The sequence below is a fragment of the Aedes aegypti genome, chromosome 3 (assembly GCF_002204515.2).
Source record: "Aedes aegypti strain LVP_AGWG chromosome 3, AaegL5.0 Primary Assembly, whole genome shotgun sequence".
NCBI classification, from domain to species: Eukaryota; Metazoa; Arthropoda; class Insecta; order Diptera; family Culicidae; genus Aedes; species Aedes aegypti.
Genome location: NC_035109.1, coordinates 366755176 through 366780731, shown reverse-complemented (window position 1 = coordinate 366780731; position 25556 = coordinate 366755176). Strand labels below are relative to the sequence as shown.

The 25556-nt window shown below is 37.9% G+C and overlaps 2 protein-coding genes across 6 annotated transcripts in view; both read left to right on the top strand.

Moving 5' to 3' along the window:
• Nucleotides 1-25556, top strand: part of LOC5564596 (neurogenic protein mastermind) — a 426767-nt gene that overhangs the window by 211150 nt on the left and 190061 nt on the right. The window lies entirely within an intron of this gene.
• Nucleotides 1459-2613, top strand: LOC110677776 (U4/U6.U5 tri-snRNP-associated protein 1-like). Its single transcript, XM_021849174.1, has 2 exons — nucleotides 1459-2354; nucleotides 2419-2613. The coding sequence occupies exons 1-2, from the start codon at nucleotides 1505-1507 to the stop codon at nucleotides 2517-2519; spliced, it is 951 nt and encodes a 316-aa protein (XP_021704866.1). The 5' UTR covers nucleotides 1459-1504; the 3' UTR covers nucleotides 2520-2613.

The window sequence follows — 25556 nt, the reverse complement described above, 5'->3', positions numbered from 1 at the left end:
TGAACAAATTTAAATGTATTTGGAAAATCGCATAAACGTAAAAAGAAATTTAAGGAACGCATTGGGAATTACTAAAAACTCTACGAATCTTATGACAATCTCTTAAGAAAATAAGAATGTTCCGAAAACTTTTTCAAATGGCTAAAGTAGCTTTAAACTCTTGGAAGTCACTGGAGAACATTTTGACAACACCCTGGGGTATTCAAAATAAGTCATAAGAACAGTAGACGATATTATGTTTATTTCAATAATAGAGGTTGCTGACCGCTCTCGTGCCCACATAATCAATGTTTTGTTTTCATCGTAGAAAAGTTGCATGTGTGCACGCTTTTGAAGTTGCGAAACCTCAGTGTAATAAAATATGATAAAATTACTGACTCTCGAAAGCATCGGAGATCTCTGCAATTTTCTTGAGAGCCCTTTAGGAGCCTCCGAAACACTTTGCAAATTCCAAAGGAACATCAGAGAACCTCAGTTACCATCTTGGGAGCCTATGATTCATCTTTGGTAACATTTTGGAATCCATTCCTTCCATATTCGATTTCCAATCCGAATATCAATCGAAATCTTAATTCAAATCTCAAACCCTGGGGGTTCTTAGGGACAGTTCTAGATTACCAAGAACTTTTCGAATTGTTTTCGAATGATCACAGAAGTTCACAAGTGATTTATAGAAGTTTGCAGAAACTCCAAAAGGCTCCCAGATGGTGCCTAATCTATCCCAAATCTCTTGATAACATTTGCAAAATTTTTGAATATCCCATAGAAATCTCTGAAAATGTTTTAGGCTTACTTCGAAAACTTTTGTGAAGAATGGTCATCCCACTATTTACGAATTTTGTAAAGATCATTATACACATTGAGTTTGTGTTTGAAAGTATTTTTTAAACCGAAGCTTTAGTGCATTCAAAATCCAAGGATCTTGCCAGATTACTTGTACACCGTACCAAAAATTTCAAGATTGCTGAAGTTTGAAAATATATTACTGAATGAACACTTGTCGAAATATTGTAAACGCGCAGCTATTCAGCAAGACCAAGCTGAGGGTCGTGGGTTTGAACCCCACCGGTTAAGGATCTTTTCGTAATTTAATTTTTTTCTAGACTTCCCAGGGCATAGAGCATCTTCGTATATGCCACACGACATATGCATACAAAAAAGGTCAATTAGCTTAGAAAGCTCTTAGTTAATAACTGTGAAAGTTCTCTTGAGAACACTTAGCTGAAAAGCAGGCTTTATTCCAATTGGGACGTAGCGCCAAAGAAAAAAAGAAGAGGACATCTTCTATAGCAGTAATTTCCCTTAAAACTGTCACCAACTCGTTCCATACCGTCCTCCAAGCTACTGTTTTCAATTACATTCCGCCTACCAATTCCCTTCACGGATAATCGAATAAGCTAGTGATTTCACACCCGATTCGAGAGTTTTCACGCCGCTTATATAGACTCAATCAGCGTCCGCTTCCAGTTGCTTGCTGATTGTTCCGTAACATAGTTGATGCACTATGAACAACCCAGTTCTACCGATTCTCCTAGCAATTGTGGCTCTTTCCACCATTTGTAACGCATACAGAATTGGTCCGTCCAATGCGGTACCGCCGAGGTCCCTGTCATCGAGTTACTCCAATGGAAATCTACTGGATTCTATCCGGAACATTGCCGGAAGCATACGGTGGGATCAAGTTCTGCAGGATGCCTTCGATCGATTCGAATCCAGAGAACCGGTGGCTCCGATCATAGTGAGACTTCCGGGCCCCATTCCCAAGGGACAGCTGAGAGAAGTTGTTCGAAGGTTGGAAGCGCTGTTTAACGATCTGTGGGGTCAGAGTACGTCTGAGATCGAAGATGTTGGACCTAGGGTGAACACAGATGCACTTGTGAAGGGGATCAAGGAAGTGATGGAAAAAGAGAAGGAAGCAAAAGAAGAAGTGGTTTCTGATATGACAAATGTAAAGAGTGTACTGAAGGAAGTGGATGACGCAACTAAACAAAGTGAACTGCTCAAAGAAGTGGGTGACTACTTGAATAATAAGACAGAGGAATCTTCACAAAAGATGAATGATAGGGAGCAGTCTGTCAAACAACCACCACCGCTCGAAGATGAACCAATCGAGCAACCAGTGTCGTCTACGACGACCGAAGTTCCAGATTCCAGAAGTGGCTCGAATGTGGATGAGATGGAACCGCCTCCGAATCCGATTGCCGGCATTAGTGCCATTCTGAAGGAAGAGGCGAGAAAACTAACTGAAAAAGAGCCAGAGAAATCGTCTGAGGAGCAACTGAAGGAACAGGTGCAGCAGCTGAAGGCGTCGCTGAAGGATCTTGTTGGTGTCATCGATCAGATCATCGAAAGTGGTGAGTAAAAGGTTAGAAGTTCATGAGTAGATTCAGGTAATTAACTGAATTGGATCGTTTGAAGGTGCCGTGTCGAAGTCGTTGGTGGATCAGGTGGATGAGGTCATTCCAGAGGCGTTGGTAGCTGCCGATGAAATCGCGTCACAAATTGGTGCGAAGACGTAGTCAGTCGATGAGGTGAGAAGGAGATTACAGCGGGAGTCCAAGTGTAAGCTGTTCGAGAAAGATGAACAAGTACATTGAAATTAACCAAACATGACTGGCCTTATATTGTGTTTCATTTCGTAATTTCTACTTGACAATTCAAGAGTTGTCAGGTAATCAATGAGCACGTGGAGTCCTACATTTCACCAAATCGGACACATAGTGCTAATATAGAACTGTTGAACGACTCATAGGCCCTGCGCTTGCACTATATCACAACGATTTGGAGTATTAGGTCTAAGTATTACTAAATATTACATAGGTCATAGGACATCACATAGCACCTGGACGAGAGATTCTCTCCTCTTTTGCTCTCTTTTGAATATAGCAGAGCAATATTACAGCTTTTTGGCATGTTTTTCACTATAGATCGGTAGACAATGTCCTTGGCAAGCGTTTCATACAAAAACGCAACAAAAGAGGTCGAAGTGGCCCAGTTATTGGTTAAAGAGAAAGTAGACAAAGAGAGCCGCTCAATGTTAGAAAGATCTTTTTGAAAAGTTACGCAAGAATTATTCTTCGGTGTCACCAAGGGTAGACGCGTCAGGCGAAGTGATAATCCTTTGGAGTTTGACATTTAGTTATCAATTATTGTTATTCCTTCCCATGCAATTTTCACTTTGCTTCGCGTTTTGCGTCTACTCTAGTCGCGTCCTTTAGAACAAAAGGTTAAAAGTCACGTCTTCCCGGTAAATTTGCTCTCTCTGAGATTGAGATTGAGTTTTAGACTGAGATTTAGATTGGGATTGAGATTAAAATCGATATTGAGATTGAGATTCAAATTTAGATTCAGATTCAAATTGAGATTGAGATTCCGATTGAGAGTCAGATCGGGATTGAGATTGAGATTGAGATTGACATTCAGATTCAAATTGAAACTGAGATAGAGATTGAGATTGAAATTGAAAAAGAAATTGAGATTAAGATTAAGAATGAAAGATTGAAATTGAGATTGAGATTGAGACTGAGATTGGGAATCAGAATCCGATTGAAATTGAAATTAAACTTTAGGTAAATTTTCTCTCTCTCTCACTGAGAAATATCTAAGAATCGTGAACAATCAAATTTGATGTTCAAAACTGAACGAAATGATTTCATACAGGCTAGTTTTGTGACTTGCAGGAATAACCCTCAACTATGACATACATTGCCTCTTCTGTAATCTATTTCAATGAAGCACTTTCAACTGCCCAAGGTTTCCCCTACGGAGCACCCCACATTCTCTCCACGGAATACTGAGTTTTATGAAGCTTTCAACCGCATCGCTCCAAGGGTGGGAGGCAAATGGTGAAGCACTATTCGCTGGTGACTGGTGCTGGTCATCCAATTTCCTAAATGAAGTCACGCAAGCACTGTACGGCCACCTACTTCCATCTAGTCTCATCCTTTGCTAGCTTGACCGGAATCATGACGACGACGATGACCGTCATCATCAGGATCGAGAGTGTTCCTCATGCTCACCGGGTAGTCAGGCACGATTCACAGATAACGTAACGCCTCCCAGACAATCAGAATAAGAATGTACGTAAAACGAAATTGCCTGTTGTGTTATGCGAGATGCTTATGTGTGCAAGAATCTATGACAAAAGGCCGAAAGACAAAAGGTCGAAGAGACAAAAGGTCGGAGAACAAAAGAGAAGTGACAAATGGTCGAAAATCTTTTTTTAAAGAAGGAAAAATTTCCCACCAAGCAAATCGTCTTCGACCTTTTGTCTTTCGACCTTTTGTTCTTTCGACGTTTTGTCTTTCGACCTTTTGTCCATAAACAGTGTGCAAAGTTTCACGTATAAAATGTCGCCAAAAGACCTTATACGTACCAAAGTGGAGGTGATAAAACAAAATATAAAAATAAACTCATAATGTAGAGTTTTATGCGATAAGAACCATCAATCAAACGAAATCAGTATTGTGTGATGTAATTTGTATAAATAAACGACTTTTCACGTTAACTATTATACGACTCCCGGTTGTCTTGGCTGAAGTGTACCAAATTTCAACATGGATATTTCTATTTGAAAAAAAGCCTTCAAATAAAAAAAAAAAATTTCGTCCTTACAAAATAGGACATCATTTGTGAAGGATCCCCTACAGGAAAAAAAATTGGAAAGCACTCCTGCAGGAATGGAAACATTGTGATGGTGACTGTGCGCATGACCGAGAAGTTGTCCACTGAAGTTTGCGAAAGAAACTTGCAGGTTGTTATCAGCTTTTATCAAAGTCAAAAAAGCACATAAGCTGTGAGAACGGAACTCGTTGCGGAACAGAAATGTATTATTGCTGCATGAATCATAACTTTAGATTTGAAATTAATTTCGATTGGATTGGATTTGAATTAAGTTGGATTTCAAAATTGATATTTTATTGTAATTCTTCTTCTTTTTGGAATTAACGTCCTCAGGTTAGTGTTCTTATGAGCACTTCCACAGTTATTAACTGAGAGCTTTCTTTGCCAAAGTTTCCATTTTGGCATTCGTATATCGTGTGCAGGTACGATTATACTACTTATAGGAAATTTCCATTACGAAATGATCCTGGACCGACCGGGAATCGAACACAGACACCTTCCGCATGGCTTTGCTTTGTAGCCTCGGACTCTAACCACTCGGCTAATGAAGAGTTTTCACCATGGAGAAAATTGTCGTAAAAATAGCGAAAAAACTATCGTCCGTATCATGAAAAAATTTCAAAAAAAAGTTTTTTTTTTGTTTCATCAATTCATACTCTAACTTTCGTCCATTGACGCCAAAGTGGTATCTTTTACCGTTTAGGCGACAGAACTGAAAAACCGATGACCACCCGCACGCTTACCATAGGAAAATGTGTTCTATTAGGGGCGCACGCATTGTAAGTGTAACGCAGTAAACCATCCTCCCTTTCCAGTCAGAAGAAGCCTTTCGTCAATCGGAGCACTCTCCATTGCTCTAGCAAGAAATTCCATGAAGAATTCCAAAGAAAATGAGAAACTCTGAAAAACTTGTTGAAGAACCTCCAAAGGAATTCCTGCAGGGACTAAGAAGAAATTGCAGGAGGAACTGCTAAATAATTTTTAGAGAAAGTCCGGAGAAATTCCTGAAGGAACTACTTAAGAAATCTCGGAGGAACTCTGATGAAAATCCTGTTGAATCACCAAAGGAATTCCTGGAGAAGCTCCGAAGAAATTTCCAGCAAAAAATTCTGAAAGAACTCTAAAGGAATTCCCGGAGAAACTCTGAAGCTAATCCAGGAAAATCTCTGAAGAAATTCATGGAGGTATGCCCAAAGCAAATTCTTGTGAAAACTCCCCGAAGAATTCCTTGTTAATCTCGAAGAGGAGGTCCTGTGAATTTCTGCAGGAAATTTCCAGAGCAATTTGTGGAGGAATGCCTAGACGAAATCCCGGGAGGAGTTTCTGAGGAAATTATCGGAGTAATCAGAATTTCAGAACGAAATCCGCGGATTAAAAGCTTTTGAAATTCGCTGGAAATCTCCGGATGAATTCCTTGTGAAATCCTTAAAAGAAGTTCTAGGGGTAAATTCCCGGAGGCATTCTTGAAAAACAATTTATGAAATATCAGGAGTACATCCCTGGACGGATTCCTAAAGGAAATCCCTGGAGCGAATCACCAGAAGAGTTTCTGGAGGAAATTCTCGAATGAATTCCTGAATGAAATCTCCGGAGAAATTGCTATTGACAATCTCCTGAGGAATTCCTAGAGAAAAATTCCTTATGAGTTTTTCTTCAAATCCTCGAAGGAGTCATGGGGGAAATCTTCGGATACATTCCTGGTGTAAATCCCCAGAGACATTCCTGGAGGAAAGCGTCGAAATAATTCTCTGAAAAAAACTCTCGAGGAATTCCTAGACGAAATCCTCATAGGAATTGCTATTGGAAATTCCCAGAGGAATTCCTGAAGATAATCCTCGGATGTGTTCTTGTGGGATATACCGGGAGGAATACCAGGAGTAAATGCTCGGATGAATTCTTGGAGGAAAACCCCGGAAGAATTCCTTAAGAAAATCTCCGGAGAAATTTCTGGTGCGAATCCCCAGAGAAACTCCTGGAGGAAATCTCCGGATAAATTCTCTGAGATAGAGCGGCATCCACAAATTACGTAACACTGTAGGGGGAGGGGGGAGGAGTAGACTGAAGCATTACGGTTCATACAAACAATTGATTTTTTTTCATACGAAAAGCATTACTTTTAGCTTTACGTAATAAAGGGACGCTGCCTGATCTCCGAAGGAATTCCTAAAGAATATCTACGGAGGAATTTCTGTATGAAATCTTCAGAAAAATTCCTGGATAAAATCTCCGGAGGAATTCCTGGAGGAAAACCCCGAAGGAATTCTAGGAGAAAGTCCCCGGAGAAATTCTTACAGGAAAACCTAGGAAAAAATCTTGGAGTAAATCCTCGGAGGAAATTCTGCAAGAAGTTCCAGGTGTATATCCTAAAAAGATTATTTGGAGGTAATCCCCGGAGGAAATCTTGCATCAAGATTCCTCAAGAAAATTATTCCTGAAATTCTTCATTAATTCATACTGCATGAGTCTCTTTAGTACGCTGTATTTAAATTTCTCCTAATGTCCTCTTTAGAGTGTGACATAGTTTATGGATGACCCCAAGATAACTTTTAAAGAAAATCTGTAAAGAATTCTAGGGGGATCCTAGAAGTATTCCTGGTGGAAGTTTTGGAGGAAATACTGGAATAAATCTTTTGGAGGAAATACTGGAGTAAACCTAGAGTTAGTTTTGGAGGAAATCAAAGTAGAATCCCTGGAAGGATTCCTGATGAAGCCTTGAAAGGAATTTCTGAAAAGTGCTCTGATGAACAACGAGCACAATTTCAGGATAAAATCCGGAAAAAATCTATAAGTCAGGTCACTTTCGATTAAATTTCTGAAGGTTTTTTTTTACTGAGAAATTACTGAATGCGTTTTGGAGGAATCCTTGATCGAATCCTTCGACAAACTCCTGAGAAAATCCAGAAGTACCTCAAGGAATTCTACCTGGCTTGCATCCAGCAATATCTGCCGATAGCTTCAGATACTTTCACAATAAATTCCATTGTTATCAAAAATCCATCAACTGGATCTCAATCTCTGCCTCCCGACTATGGGTACATAACAAAATTATATCACCTTATGATATTATGATATAAAGATTTTATCGAACATAGGTTGATACAACTATGATGCAGGATGTTGTTAAAATAACTAAAATTATAACAAAACAATATATGAATTGTATAATAATTATAATAAAATGTGTTTTAAATCTATCAAAAACATATCAAACTCAGTTATAATTTTTGATAAGTATCTAAATTATAATACTGTGTAATGTACATTTAGTTACGAGTTTCTTGATCAATTATAAGAAAACTCTAATAAGACATGATATTCCGCGCAATAAACAGAAAAATGTATGTTTTGCTATAAAACAAACAATTTTATATTAGAATTATGTAGCAACAAGTTAATTTTTATTCACTTGCAATTAGTCAATTATAAAATGATGATCATAACATTTTGTTGACAAATCCAAGAGATTTTTTTTTATTCTCCCCAAATTAAAACAAAGTAACTCATTTTTATCATAAGTCAGTTAAAATTTACAAAAAAAACATGATATTTTTTTTTCTATCTTTATTAACGAGATTTTTAGCCCTGGACTAGTTCATCTCGGGACCAACGGCATTACTTCCCTTCCGAAGGAAGTCGTCACTGAAATTTTTAGTGACTATCTCGGGGATGGGATTCGATCCCAGGTCCTCGGCGTGAGAGGCGTGTGTTCTAACCACTACACCAGGTCCGTCCCCAACATGATATGATTAACAACAATATAGATATACATTTTGTGTAAATGTCGCAACAATAAAGAATAGGATTGAAATGAAATAGATGAAAAAACTTCAAAACAAACAATCGTAAGTCTTGTAAAATTAGTAAATTTCCAAACATTATAACTTATTTTATTTATATTTTATTGTAAAACTGTGTAAAATAAACGAATAGGAACATGTTTAAAATAAATATAACATATTATGATACATTTTCGTCTTAATATTTTCTGTGGACCACAGTGTCTATATATCATAATAAGATTTGTAAACCATATTCTGATAAAATTCTATAGTCGGGCTTTTATCGACGTCACCACCGTTGTAAGTTTGTTCATGCCAAGCAAAAATTCCCTGCTAGTGGATTTTAGCCTGGCATGAACAAACTCACAACGGTGGGGACGTCGATAACACAGCGTAAAAAAATGACGTTTTTGCGTGTCTCAAGAACCAAATTATGTGTCTCGAGTAGATTTGGGGTTGTTGAATCTGATGCCGTTCTCAGAAATGTTCCAGCACGTCACAATTTTTAGCTACAGGTCGCCGAAGTTGTATAAATCACTATTTTCATTGATGTTTACATGAAATTTAGAGTATAATTTATCAAACATTTTTGGAATCTTATCCACCAAGCATGCATAATAGAACTTAAACATTAATCTTAAATATAATTTGGTTGAAATTGAACGATAAAATTAAGATTCAATCGATTTTTTCAACATGCAATATGGCAAAATAAAAAAACTTTTCTAAACCATCAAAAAATAACTTTTGAGCACCGACAATATTATGAACTCTTATGATTAGTGTTGTTTAACACATGAAGTTTGAATTTTATGGCAAATTAAGCAAATAAATTGTCATGCAAGCTGGCAAACTTGCATGCAAGTTGGCTTATATAGTCAAATTTTGCATTTTCAATAGGGAATATCTAAAAAACTAGACATGCTATGATATTTTTGAAAACGGACATGGATTCAGCAACCCTTAATTGAGTAAATAGTTGTATTTTGATGCTTGAGACAAAAACGTGTTCCGCAGTGTAACAGGCAGCGTCGATTAACATTAACGACATGGTAGTTTCCCGAAGAGAGTTTAAACTTGCCCTAGTTCTAGGGTTCAACCCTTGAAGAGTTAGTATCCAGAGGAAATATCTGAAAGAAATACCATTCGTGGACTTATGATTATGATACGGATACTGTTTATTTAGGGGGGCATGAAATTCGCGATGGTTGGGAAAAATGGGACACCCTAGAGCAGAACCACTTGGGCACTTTCATTAGTCACTTTGGCATGAGGGGATTTTCTCGGCCGAATTGTCTGAAACTTTGCCATAAGAAGCGCATCAGAAGCGTATGACGCATATTGTGGCCAAATATGAGCTCTGTAGCTTGCAAGAAACCCCACTGTTGAAGTGAATCAAGAATAGGATCCGGCTCCCTACTCACCTAGTTTCGAAATAAAAACCCATTTAGTTGTTTGCAGAACAAGAATTCCCTGGAATATCTTAGCGTTAGCGTAGTTACGGTATACTTCGTAGATTGGATACTAGCAACAATCATGTTTTTTTTATTTTGATAATCTCATCTAGATTGCTTTCAGGAGCAAGGCTAGGGAGTGAACCCTGATCCAATCCTTACCAAGAATACCAAAACCATGAATATCGCTATTCCCGGCCACCCCAGTGAACCACATCCAAAACCACATATTTGTACGTCCAAAATCAGAATCGCACAAGATGCCAAATCAAACGCTATCAACGTCAACACAAGTTGTATATAAATCCCCAATACGATTCATAAACGACAATCTGTGTTGACAACAAAACATGTCGTAAATAGTGCAACATAGAATCGCGTTAAGTTGTATAAACTGACAGATCATATATCAATCCAGAAAGCATCGTATGAAATCGCAATAACTTAGCAAAAATTGCCACTCAAACTTGGTATCTGCTGACGATGGGCCTCAAAGAACAACATAGTATGTGTCGCTGTACATGAAACATGTATTCTTCTTCTTCTTTCTGGCGTCACGTCCCAACTGGGACAGAGCCTGCTTCTCAGATTAGTGTTCTTATGAGCACTTCCACAGTTATTAACTGAGAGCTTTATTTGCCGATTGACCATTTTTGCATGTGTATATCGTGTGGCAGGTACGAAGATACTCTATGCCCTGGGAATCGAGAAAATTTCCATAACGAAAAGATCCTCGACCAGCGGGACTCGAACCCACGACCCTCAGCATGGTCATGCTGAATAGCTGCGCGTTTACCGCTACGGCTATCTGGGCCCCCGAACAAGTATTAATATTGGCAAATAATGATCTATACAACATGAAACCCTTGATGGTACAGTGGTAAAGTATCCAATCAGAGGTCCTACGTTCGAGACTTGATGGGAACTTTTTTTTATTTGCATTCAAATTTTGTGGCAACGTATATCTGATCGCAGAAAGTCTGGAAATGTCGTGCCAAGTACGCATATAGCCTCCACTGTGGTAGGTATATAGGCTTTTCATGCATTCTATACGATTGAATTGATTCATATAGCATGATGTATAACAAAAGTTGTACCAACCAAAATGTTTACTGGGACGCCCATCTTTACCGTAACTTGGGAAAGGGAGAGGAAATGTTGATGTAGCACTTACTTAATGAGAGGCCACCGACTCAGCGATGCCCCGTGAAAAAGGGAATGATCGCGCGTTCGACTGATTGATCATTGATTCCGTCTCCCGTCGCCATAGGAAAGCAACAGAATAAAATGAAAAAAATTACAACACACTTCGCGATGCTTTTTCGTAAGCGTACAACGCAAAAAAAAAAACGAACACGATTGGTCATGATTCCGGCTCTTGCCCTCCCGTAAGAGCAAGCAACATAATCGAATGAAACTACTCACCACCGATTTTTTCCAACCGTCCAGCCAAAACGCGTAAACCGAATAAAAATCAATTTCGACCATTTAAATGCATTCCGTAAACGAAAAACGAGAAAAAACGATCCGTGGAAATTCCGAATCCCATAGGCCGGAACTCATTGTTGGTTAGAGCACGGAAAGCACAATCTCACACGTTTAGTTACACATGTAGATCTGAAAGAGTCAAGTAGCACTGCAGCTTCTTTTTTTTCAGCGTTACGTACTAACTGAGATAGAGCATGTTACCACAGACAAACAGACGTAACAGCTAGAACAATTATCAATTTAAAACATAGTCACGTGCACATTTACGCCCAATGCTAAAAATACTTCATTTGGCCAACCGTGAATATTCATTAAAGATTTTCTCAATAAACTTCTTTAAGCATATTCTATACTCATGCAAATGGACTATCGATAAATATAGGAAATTCTTATGAAAATTCGCCACAAGGAATCGGGTTGAAATTCATAAATTTACCTTATGAAATCGAAATTTGGAAACAAAAATAGTTTTCGCGGCAACCTGGTATCGAACCAAGGACCTTGCGATCGATGCTTAAACGAAACATAAAGCGTTCGTATTGCGATAATCGTTCCATCTTTCAAGAGGCAAAATGTAAGAATAGTCCAGTTCGCTGCATGTATGAGTTCTTTACTGGGACAGAGCCTGCTTCTCAGCCTAGTGTGCTAATGAGCACTTCCACAGTTATTAACTGAGAGCTTGCTGTGCCAAAAATGCCATTTTCGCATTCGTATATTGTGTGGAAAGTACGATAATACTCTATGCCCAGGAAGGTCAAGAAAATTTCCATAACGAAAAGATCCTGGATCGGCTGGGAATCGCACCCAGACACCTTCAGCATGGCTTTGCTTTGTAGCCGCGGACTCTAGCCACTCGGCCAAGGAAGGCCCCTTGAGTATCTACGTCTTAGATTTGAAAATCTCTTTTCCAAGGAGTTCTTGGATGTTCTAGTATTGGATTGGATGTTTTGGTAGTTCCATAGAATACAAAATTCATCAGTACCGTGTTGAAGATTTCTTAAATTACGCTGAGCTCCCAAAAATCCTTGAAAGACTTACAATTTCTAACTTTACACATTTATGATGGTATAAATGACCAACAACATGCTTGTTGAACTGGTTCCAGCGTAATTCAAACCTATTATCGATATAGGAAATGCAATTTTTAATTCCCCTTTCCGAGAGAAGTCCGGATCCTGCGCTCTGACTACTTAGATTGAGTGACGTTGTGGTCACTCATTCTCTTCATTTCGTCCAATATTTGTTTTTCAGTCTGGTAGTCCTCGATCTTCGACAGGTCCAGCAGATGGTCCCCGAGTTGGACTCGGACCTGATGCTTCTCGTTTGGATTTTTTTGCTTCTTTTCATCATTCTTTCAAACGTCATGTCGTAGTTTGTCTAATAGCACTTCTATGATGCATCATCGAGGTTGGGATCGTGTCTCGCGTCAGTAGCTCCGTCAAATTACAACAAATTTCATAGAGCACTTGAACTGTTTGGCAATTGTGTTTGCATTTGCTGCAAGACTTCCATCCCAGGGCTTCATGATGATGGTAATTGCTTCCATATGTGTTGTTCTCTTTCGACGAGATTGTGTTTTGGTGTCGAAATCTTCCAGTTCGTTGTCGTCGTAGCTGTTGAACGCGATGACGACGACGACGACGACGTCTTAACAAACAAGAACAAGAGTTGACCTTCTTTTTTCTCTGTATTCTACGGCGATGCGCGCGCCCTCTCTTGCCGTGAACCTTTGGCGCGGCCTTCTTCGATCGCGCCGGACTTATTCGTCGTCGACACACGATTGTTCAGTGCTTTTCATGGATTTATTTTTTTTCCTTCATTTGACAATTTGTTTGTAGATTAAAGATTGTTCTTAAGACAAAGTTTCGATTTTCTATTAATAAGTGGATACAGAAGTTTTACATATTTGTTACACCTGGCTTGAATGCCACAATGTGATTTTTGAAAGTTACATTTTTATCTAGTATGATCCCTAGGGGGCGATCCATTAATTACGTAAGGGTTTATGGGGGGAGGGGGGGTTTGAGGTTTCTTACGCGGCATACAATTTATTTTTAATTTTCATACAAAAAAACTTATCATGGGGGGAGGGGGGGTTGAAAAATCCCGAAAATTGCCTTACGTAATAAATGGACCGCCCCTAGATACTTTACTTCATCTGACCGTAACCTCTCTTATCGTGACAACATGTCTATTTGATGGTTTCAAATAAAGAGCTTCTGGTTTATGTGGGAATATTATAAGTCGAGTTTTGGAAGCATTAGGAGAATTGTTCCATTTTTGCAAATATAAAGAAAAATATCCAAACTTTTTTGCAACCGACTACAGATGACACGCAGGCTTCGTCCTTTGGCGGAGAGGCCAGTTTTACCCACAAACAAAGATTGTTGACATCCCTGAGGTAACTCAGGTAAGTCAGATGGGAAAATAGTGAATAATATCTCAAAATGTTGCCTCAAGGAACACCAGCTCTCACAGGAAGTCTTTTAGACCTGATAATTGATCTGAAGTGTACTATTTGACAAATAACTTTAAATTATTTTAACAATGTAGGTTGGAAAATTATAGTTTTTTTAATTTCCAATCAAACCTTCATGCCAAACACTGTCGAATGCTTTTTCTATGTCTAGAAGAGCAAGACCAGTAGAATGGCCTTCAGATTTGTTGGAACGAATCAAATTTGTTACACGTAAAAGTTGATGAGTGGTCGAATGTCCATGGCGGAATCCGAACAGTTTATTGGCAAAAATTGTATTTTCGATGAATTGTTAGGTAAATATGCTAATTGAAAACATTTGTAAAATATATCAACTAAGAATGATAAGCTACTTTCTGGAAGTTTCTGGATGAGGATGTAGAAAATTTCATCATCGCTTCAAATCAGTCTCCCAGGAATTTTCGAAAACGTTCTCTTGATTTAGAATATTTTCGAAGTCCTGAGTAACTTGATTTTATATTGGAGTAGTAAGTCCTAAATTAAAATTGTGCGCGCTTTGAAACTGCCTTTTCAAGATTTTGAGCTTTTTTCGCAATTAGGAAGTAATAATTTGTTTTCCTCTTTCAATTTTAGATAATTTCCAAAAGGGCTTAGAGCCAGGCTCCAATTGAGAAATCTTATTTTCAAAATTTTTGTTTCTTAATTGTGTAAAACGTTATGCAAATCCTGCCATATAATTTTCATAGCAGGATCGCGAATGCGTTGAAATTGCCTTCTCCTCACGTTTTTAAGACGGATCAAGAGTTTAAGATCATTATCTATAATCACGGATTCAAATTTTACTGCATATTTTGGAATTGCAATGCTCCTGGCTTCAACAATGGAATTTGTTAAAGTTTCAAGAGCATTGTCAATAACAAGTTTTGTTTGTAAAGAAATGTTAACATCAAGATTACTATCCAGTCGACTCGAAAATAATTGAAAGTGGAGCTGACAGGATTGAGAATCGCTTCATGGGATATTTGAAATGTAACAGGGACATGATCAAAATCTAAATCAGCATGAGTAATCAGTTGGCTACAAAGATGACTAGTGTCGGTTGATGAATGAATCGTAGAAGGGTTTCTAGAAGAGGAAAAACATGTAGGGCTATCAGGGTATTGATTGGAAAATATCCTGAGGAGCACTCATCAAATACAATTCTGCCGATGGAATTGCTTTGCGAATTGTTCCATGAGCGATGTTTGGCATTAAAGTCACCAATGACAAAAAATTTTGACTTATTGCAAGTCAATTTTCACAAGGCAGTTTGAAACAAATAACTTGCTGCCCAATGCATTGAAAAGATAAGGTAGCTATGAAAATATATTTATCAAGCTATGTTTCATCATAAATAAGCAAAGTTTCAAAAACTTCAGTTTCAAATGACGAAAAAAGTTGATGTTGATGATATGAATGATGATAGCAACTCCACCTCATGCTCTATGCGTTCGATCATTACAATCAACAAAAAAGTTTGTTTGGATAAAGGTTTCAACTTAGTTTCAGTTATAACTGCTATATGTATGTTATTAGCTGTTTGAAAAATAAAACAGCTTTTCCTCTTCGCCATTCAAAGAACGAGCATTCCAATTCAAAATATTCAAACAAGCGATCGTTAACTGAAAAATAAGAATTGTTGGAGATTTTGTCTGGGGAACTCCGGCTACGAAAAACGTTGCCGTTCATCTGCTTATTTTGACAGTTCTTTGTATGCTCCACGCTAGATTAAAATCTGCTTTTTATAATGAGTTGCGAGAGGATGACTAACTCAGAGGTTGCGTTTTGAAACATTTAAAACAATGATAATTTCCCAACAGCTTCTTCCAATTGAACTGCTCCAGAGTCCAGAACCAATTTCCCCAAAAAGCAATTCGATCCCGAATCAAGATATCGAGGAGCGGAAGCACACGAGGCTAATGGTCATCTAATTTCCGAAATGGAGTCACGTAAAGTAGTAAATTCGCGCGCCAAGATTCCACATCTCACCCCTGCGTTCCATCCTCCCAAATTTCATTTTCCAGAAGGAAAAAAGTCACTCGAAAGCTCGTACATCGTCGTCACCCACCACCACACCGGAACGGGAATGCGCATGAGCTGGACTCCGCACGAACTCTGGCTACAACATGTATCTTCATGTCGACCGAAAAAAAAGAACCCTCCGAGCAAGCAACTGCTGTTCATGGAAGCATATCTGTCCTATATGGGAAAAGTAGGAATTGAGAAAATAGCGGTCAAAGATTAAAGTATGTCTTCTCATATAAATGTTCGGAGTTTTGTAGTGCTTTTCTACATGCCATAAGCATTTAGCACCACCTTATGACTCATTTTCCTACTTTTAATTAGCAAAAATAATCAACTTAAACATATTTAACGCTCGAAAATCCATATGGGACAGTTATGCATTTAAGAACAGCATAACATTCAAACAGCCCGGCAGTCAGTCGAATAGCTGTGCGATGATGGTGCACTCTCCTCCGCAACACAGCTCCAGGAAGATTCTAATGGCACTTCGACTTGACACCGTCCGCCGCTTCTTCGTCTTCATCATCATCCCGCGTTGCTGTTGCCATTGGGACTGGAACTGGAACCCGGGACCGGCCGGGAGAGGTGATAAATGGATTCTGGTTTTCTGGCTTGTTGCGAAGGAAGGAGTGAACCTTTTTTCCCTGGAATCGGAGAGAGAAAACGTTCATTAGAACGGTCGGTCGGTCTAATGGTAGGGAAACGACTCCGTAATAGAATTTGAATTTCGTTTGGAGCCGTTAGGTGGGCTTCCTAATGTTCATTTGGATGTTTTGCAGATGATGAAATTGATTAAAAGTTGTAATTTGAGGAAAACAGTAGTTTGAAAAGGGATCCTTTGGGATGCTTCACCAAACTCAAATGAAATACAGTTTGAGAAATTCATTTGGAGGTTTTGCAGTTGGTTCTACCTGTAATGCGTTTTATATTCACGTCTATATTTCCTTCATAGTTAATCAAGGATCTTCATCAAAGTTTTCATCAAGATATCAATAAAGCAAAAATGTAAAAAATTTAATTCACGTGTCAAAACTGAAAAGCCATTCTCGCGTTATCTTTTATCTCAGATGAAATCTAAAATTTTAGGACTAACATCAATAAGTCTGTCTTGTTCATTTGAGGATGAATTACCAACTGGTGAGCTCGTTTCATGCTAAGGATAACACATTTTTATCGTATTAACTTAATGTTTATGTAATTTTCAAATAAACTTTGATAGTTCATCACTACAAGTGTCGGCTTAAGCCCTTATTCCTGTTTTATATAATTTTAATATACACACAACCTGTTTTTTCGACATTACTAACAATAATTTTTGGAAAGCTTGACATGATAAATGCCGACGTACTTTTCAATTTTCTAGCAATATTTTTTCACCGCGAGATAAAAATACACAATTAGTTGTAAAAAAGAGTGGCATTTTTTCATTCGCATCACCGACCAAAGGTGACTCCCAGATCTATTTCCTTCCTCACTAATAAACACCCTTTCCTTGGTGATTGTGGAGATGCAGAGGTATTCTCGGTCTATAGAAGCAGTAATCATTACACATTAACATTTCTTCCTTATCCTGACTGACTGTAAGAACTTGGCCGGCGCCGTTTTTGATCAATAATATGAGATCTGCTAAAATGTGCCCTTCGAGAATAAGCGGAAAGTTCCATCCCTTATTCATTTGGATCGAAGCAAAATTCTTACCAGTTCCGATCAATTACGGAGTACAGTCAGTCTAAGATATTCTGTCTATTAGCGTATCAGTCCATCAAGTTCTAGTCTATCTGATATCCCAGCCTAATGACCCTTCAAGGCTTAACGGCTCTTTTGGGCTAACGGGTAATCGGCCTTATAGCCGTCATTGATTCGAAAATGGCATTCGACTTAATAGGAAAGCATGATTTTTCAAAGTTCCGTAAATTCAGATGAACAAAATGCGTGATGTAATGCGGCTCGATCGCTTTGAGTTTCAGAAGCTCTACCTCAATCTCGTCCAGATCACCAGCTTAGCCATTTTTCAGTACAGTTCAAAAGAACCGTCCTTTAAATAGTTTCAATTTCATCTGAATATCTTGTGAATGTGAATCTCAAGTGTACCCACTTACTAATCTTTTTGTCCTCTCTTTTCATTTCAGGTGAGTCTCAACATCCGTTCTATAGATCATTCTAGCAAATGCATATTAAAAACAAGACGAAAAAATTATGTAAGTGTACTTTTACGTCATTTGATTTCAATCGCAATAGCTCGGGATTTGAATCTCGGGATATAACTGATTTCCTACAGAGAATTAATAATTGTTGAAGTCCAACTTAAGATCAGTCTTCTGTAAAATATCTTACCAGACATCATTTAAAGTTTTTATCGACAGTCCGCAGTGGATCTTGCGAGTAATCTGCTTAAAATTTGATATGCAACTCTAAAGGTTTTACCGAGCATCTGTTATCCTGAAATGAATTCATAACTCAATATATTTCGTAGGAATTTCTTCAGGGGTTGCTTCAGGGGTTCCGCTGTGTATTTTTCTTAGGATTGTTCTATAATAACCATTCCAATAATTAATTCCAGAAATCATTCTTGGCAGCAACTCGAATCTCTTTATCAAGTTCTCAGCAATATCTCAAAATACTCTTTATCTCTCACAAATTTACCCTCAAGATATTTTGTGAGTAATCCCTCAAAATATTCGTTAAGAAATAAATCCTGATAACTCTCTCTCAGTATTTTATCTTGAATAACTCCATGAAGTTCGTTTAAAATCAATTTTCTTATAAATTTCTCTGGAAGTACTTTATGGAAAAGCCTGCATTTAATAAAAAGTTTATTCTGAGAAAACCCTTAGAACACCTTCAATAATTGCATATTGCATCTACTCTTGCTGGCATCTAAACTCTCTCTCTCTCTATGCTAACTGGAGACCTAATGATGAGTATTTTAAACTGCTTTAAACTTTGAATTGTGAAATAAGATTCGAAGGACTTCTAGAGGATACCATAAGTCGAACACCTATGGGGTTTTATGCTGCGCAGCAGTTTTTTTTTTTTTTGGTATTTTCGGAGATTCAAAAATTTTTGGTACTGTGGGGGGTTCTAACCAGGGAATATCGGAAAACTCGGTTCTGTGAAAAAAACATGCGTGTCACTCCGAAATTGATTGTGTGTCTCCCATTCTTTGCGAGTAAACTCAAGGCAAGATGCAGGAGACAATTTGTTTTTGTGCGAGACAAAGCAAAGCACAATCTCTACTCTTTCAATCTCTTTTGTGCCAGCATAAAAGTTCACTCTAGGAAAATTCCAGCTAGGTGTGATATGAAAGCGGACAAGATTGAAAGGTACTCCACAAAAATATATATTGTGGATCTTGATATATTTGGGAAAGTCAGAAACATAAGGTGGTAATAAAACATGTTCATCGTGTTTTCGAGTGTCGACAGTCACATATTAGTGAAATGAAATCAAGTGGAATTTTTGACGCGCTTTCGTACACAAAGAGTGAAAATGAGAGAACTCTATACCACGCTGTCCATCGCACATTGGGAGTCAGCACTGACAGGGAGCAGTGCAGAAAAATTACTCGTGCTCGTCTCTTTCGTATTTGAGGTGCTGTCTCGCAGCGACGCGTGTAGCACCGAAAGAGATTTGAATCGCACCCCGTCTCTGAATCTAACTCTAAACACCAGTAATTGAGTGCTACATAAACATTCCCCTCCACTATCCTGAGCTACGATAAAAATGGGCGTGGCCGGGAATAGTGGTATCCATGCTTTTGGTTTTCTTGTTTAAGATTGAATCATGGTTTACTCCACAATCTTGTTTCTGAAACCAATCTGGGTGAGATCACCAAAAAGATACATTAATGTTGCTAGTATCTAAGTATCGAATCTACGAAGCACCGTTTTGTCTCAAATTTCGATCAGTGGCGATTTTGAAGGTAAGAATTGATAGCTTCACAAATTTCAAAGGACTCAATTCATAGAAATACTGTTCATTCTGTGAAGAAATTCGAGGGGATGCCTTGGAAAATTGCTTTAAAACTCGACCTGCGACAAAAAGTTTTTTCTTGAGAAACCGTTATACAGCCATTCTATGAAAACCCGATCTAGTGGGTCACCGAATTTCGTGAAAATTTGCTTTTTTTTCCTTATCTGAAATAAGAATATACGTGGTTTTGGATTTTTTTTTTATTAGGGTGACCATTTCCAAAATAAAATGACCAGAAAAATCGCGATTTTGCAAATTCTTTATTAAAAAAAAAACATAACTTTTGAACCGCTTGACCGATTTTCAATTTTCTTGGACGGCATGAAAGCTAAAGATTTTGGCTTTTCAAGAAAAATATAAAATCCACAAAAATTGTTTTTAACATAAAAAAAAAATCAAAAACTTCAGTTTTTCGTGTTTTGAAGGCCTCGGGACCAAAAAGGCTAATGTTGTTCTCATTTTTACTTGAAATTTCAGTAAATTTTACGTTTACTGTAAAATTTTCAGCGATGTATGTTTTTCACACAGCGTTATATTTTTTTTTTCTGAAAAGTTGAGATCTTAAGCTTTCATTCCATAAAAAAAGATTGGAAATCGGTTGAGCTGTTCAAAAATTATGATTTTTTTTTTATATAACATATCTAATCCGCTGAGACCTACAGTGTGTGCCGATGAAAAATGACTGATTTTTTATTTTCAAAAATATATATCTCAAAAAATGAAAAACATATATTGCTGAAAATTTGACAGTAAACGTAAAATTTACTCCTCTTTCGGATAAGGAACAAAATAGCAAAATTTTTATGGAATTCGGTGATCCACTAGATTAGTTGTTCATGGAATGGCTGTATAAGAAGTTCAAGAATTTAAGAATTATTTTAGAAATTCTTCCATAAATTCCATTACCCTTATGGAATTTACACAGAATTTACATCGAGCCAGGAACTTCGCTGAAAAGATCTCCATGCATTGAATTAGGTAGGGATTCCTCAAGAAATTATTTCAAGGATTTTTCCAGTTCTGGTCTTGGCCAGTAGTTTGATATTTCTTGAGAAACGTGTATCTTATGTACAATTACCTGGGAAATTGCATATAAATGGCTCTGATGGCCGGATTATTTTCATGTCCATTTTAACCAAATTCCCCATTTTTATTAGGTTTTTGATAGGATATCTCTCATTGTAGGCAGAGAAACTGTGTATAAGCCATAGAAATATTGTTGTTTTGACGAAATAAGTATAAAATTTTTCATTTTATTCGACTTTTCATATGAATTATCATTCGATATACAGGGAATCCGTTTATTAACTATTGATATTACGTTTTCTAAGCGATAATAGTCTAGAGAAAGGGGTGCATGCATTAAAACGGGCCGCCCGGATCGGTTGCATGCCCATTTTATCCAAATTCCCCATTTAGCCAGGCGTTCTCTTATAAGGCAAAATTAAAAGTTATCTCAAGGGTTGTCATCATGCTCATTTGTAATTTGGATCAAATAAGCATGATAGCAATCCTTGCGGCCATCAGAATTACTTTCATTCAATTCGTCAGAAAATTGTACATAAGATACAGGTATTTTCTCACGGATTACGCTCTTCTACCCACTACAGGAATGCTGCTTGGAGAAACAAGGAAGTTTGCAAATCTATTCAGATTTAGGAAAAAAATGTTTAACCATTTTTTTTACAGATTTTTATAGAAACTACTCCAGGTTTCACATCAAAAAGATCTACTAACGGTTTATGCAAAAATTACCATGGCATTTCTCTGAGATTTTCCCATGTATTTTGTCTACAAATTCTAATTGGAGTTATTTTAAGGATTTTTTAAAAAGTTTCTCAAAAACTCGAATAGATTTTCGAAATTTATTTTTTTAGGATATCCAAGAATTTGAAGTGTATGATTCCCTCTATATTTATTTTTCAATTCTCCAATAATATATCTCCAAAGGTCAATCGAATAAAATTCTATTAAGTGCTTGAACATGTAAGGTAAAACAAAAACAGGTTGAACATAGAAGTAATTCTGAAATAGCCAATGAGAGTATCCGTGAAACAATCGCTAATGAAATTCCAAGAATGATTCCTGATATAGCTCAAGAGGAAATATTCGAAGGAATCCGTAGAGAAATGGAATGAACTCTTAGAAAAATACTTAGAAGAATCCAGATTTTTTTGGAGTAGTTAGCTGTGGAATCTTTTGCAACATATGTTAGTATAAAACTGATAAACTTATGTTTTGTGTTTTCGAAGTGTTACATTTGATAAAAAAAAACATTACCGAAAGAGAAACTTAAATAAAATCCTGAAGAAATCACAACTGAAATGTCGAGACATTTTCTTGAGAAATTTTTGACGGATTCCTTAGAGGAATAGTTTGAAAAACTACTTTAGGGATGCTCGCGTAAATTCGGAGTTATTTTTAGGGAAAAATGTAGGTTGAAGAAGAAGAAATTTTAGGGAAAAATGTAAGTTGAACCAATTTTAGGAATCCTTGTAATTTTATGAACCCCTTTTAATAAGCTGGTCATTACAATCTCTTTCAATCGAATTTCCTAACTTTTTCATTGCAATTTTCCAAAGGATGGAAAATAAACTGGTAAGCTTGTTCCATGCTTTTGTTTCAAATTTATTTATTATGTATGACTCCACTACTCCATCGTTACAACGGTGGGAACGCTACGCAAATATGATTATTCAACAGACTATGAATGGTTTGTCACTGTGAGTGTCGGCATAAGAGTGTTCTACAATGACCGAATAAATCGAACTCGTTATTTTCTTTTCTAATGAGATAAATATGACAACACACGCTTTCGTCCAGACAGTGGAAGAAATGTGGCGCTTATGTATTATTGAATAAACTTTGAATGGTTCGTCACTTCAAGTGTCGGCATTGAATTTCTTCCACTTGAAAATTTTTCAAATTACCAAAAAATTTTTTATTTATAAGCATGTTTATAACTCATAAATATGTTTTTAGCATCGTCTAATTATCAAAGTGAATCCTGTGACCCAACGATCCTCCTCATTAACAAACATCCCTTCCATTAACCTTTGTGGAGATGCAGAGATAAACACGGTCTTCAATTAGCAAAGGTTACACACTAACATTCCTTCCTACTTGTCTGCAAGGACATGGCCGGCGTCGTTATTGACCCTGTATAAATTGAAGCATAGAATTATGTACACTGAAGAAGATTATGGACAATCCCAGTGTTTGGATTTTGATCTGAATGAGCCGATCGAACCACATTCGGAGAGTGTAACAATTCGCGAACCATAGCAGTTTGTGGCATATCGTATTCGGAAGGCCCTATGAATGTAAACATTCACTCTCTTGTTTGGTACGTGGCATAAGAGCGTTCAAGAGCAGCAACTCTCACAGACTGCAACAGTATCGAGCCATTCGGGTGATTTATGTTTTGCATAAAATTGGTAATAACTTTCATATTTTCTGACAATACAGCCTTTAACAACCTAATTATAATCTGTTGGATCATCGAACACCCCTTTGGTTGCAAACATAGCACAGAAAATGGAAAATATTCGCCTCTGTTTCGTGATCAGAATGACAGTGGGTCAGCGAATGTTACAAGTGTTGACACACAGTAATCGGCGCCAAACAGTGGATGGTGTGTGTCTGTCTTGTTTTCGTTCATGGTTCGTTATATTCCACGAACGATAAGTGTCATGCATGTTGTATGAATGCAGGCGGATAAATGGGATGAAATTAAGGCTCGTGTGTCAATGATCGTTAAATTTTCCAAAGCCTGGCCAATCCGAACTTCTAGTTGATTCTTTGTGCTTCTTCCCTGACCTCGGTCAATCACGGAATAGCAACCATAGATATGTGTAGTCAGTCTAAGCTTAGCTTGCTTTGATCGGGCTTTTGGATCAAATGAGAAAGAATTCTGCACTTCTATGTAAGGTAGGTGTACCAGTTATGGACATATTGGTTCCCTATTTCGCCATACGTGATTACTTGACTATCTTCACTTTTTGAAAAGTTTTGTGTGTTGTAATAGTAAGATTTAAGATCAATCTTGAAGTTGAAACGTTCAAAAAGATTTAAAATGTGAAAGTGATTGAAATTTCACATATGACCAAATAGGGAACCACTATGGTCATAACTGGTACACTTTCCCTAGGTAATTCTTTTTATTCCTTCAAAAATATAACATCATTCTCATCTAGCTCATCTTACTTTTTGTGCAAAATATTGTACACCACATCAATTATCCCCATAGGGTCGATCCGGATCCCCCCGACAGTTCCCCACCTTGACCAACCGAACTCCGGTTCGCTTCTGCAAGCACTCCAGGTGGCAGGTATTCTCGTAGGTCACTCCATCCGAGCCGCAAACGGGAATCACCTCGTCACCGCAGAAGCAACCAGTTTCCTGAGCCATAGAGCCAGCCACTAGAATCAATCCCAACAAAACCGATTTCGGAAGCATCGCCGCCACTTTCGATTAGCACACTTGTTGACGAACGCGAGCTGCCCTCGGAATTTCAAGGCTTTTTATAATAAGACGACGACGACGACGACGACGACGACGACGATTGATAAGCTCGGTCTCGGGCTGGAAGCGGCGTGGATGCTTATCGCAAATCTCTCGTCATCGCATAAGACGGCGACCGATTGTAACTGGCAAATCGGGACAAATTAGAAACGCACGTTGTGAGGCCGAGATCGGTCTGAGTTTGGGTTGAGTTTGATTATGACGGAAAAGTTTTACTATTGAAGGTCACAGTTTCAGACAATTTGTAGGATTTTCTCGTAGAGCGATCAATTAAACTCCTTCTTCTAATGCTTTGTGTTCAATGAGCACTTCCACAGTTATTAGCTGAGAGCTTTCTTTGCGAAAGTTGCCATCTTCACATACGTATATCGTGTGGTAGGTACAATGATACTCTATGCTCCATAACGAAAATATCCTGGACCGACCGGGAATCGAACCCAGCCACTTTCAGCATGGGTTTGCTTTGAAGCCGTGGACTCTAATCACTCGGCTAGGGCCCCGCCAAGGCCGAGCGTTGAAATCGGAATATCGAACATGTTTGTTCATGTATTACACCCACCCAGTATCCTTTGAAACGCACCTAAACCGCTTCCTCCCATGATGTTATTGACTGGCTCGTAAAACCACCGCCTGAATCAGCATCGTTTAATTGTATTTGTTTGTTCACATTGTAGGTGCGATTCATTCGCCAACAAACGGGACGAAATCCTAAACGCTGTTATTGGCAGTGAGTGTACTACCGTACATACAAGCGTAGCTTTTCAAAAGGACCTATGTGACAATGAGAGAGATTCTCTCTTCTCTCACTCTCGCTCTTTTTTGATCATAACTGCAATATTAGAGATTTTGGAAAGTTTTTCACTATGTATCGAAAGCCAATGTTCTCAGCTAGCGTTTCTATCCAAAAAAAAAACGTTTGGCTAACGTTTCATACAAAGAACGCAACAGAAGAGATTAATGTGGCTCATTTATTGATTGAAGAGAAAATAAATATGGAAAACCTCTCAATGTTAGATAGGTCATTTTGCAAAGTTACGCGACAGTTGTTCTTCACCCCTGTCAAAAGTGAGTCCTGCGAATAGCTACTGACTAAACTACTTGACGGTAGGGAAGTGGCAAACATTCGACACCTTACACACTAAAATGGAGTTGGTTTAACATGAGGTTCCACACTTTTCGTTATTAACATATTATTTTTTAAACATTTTTGAAAAA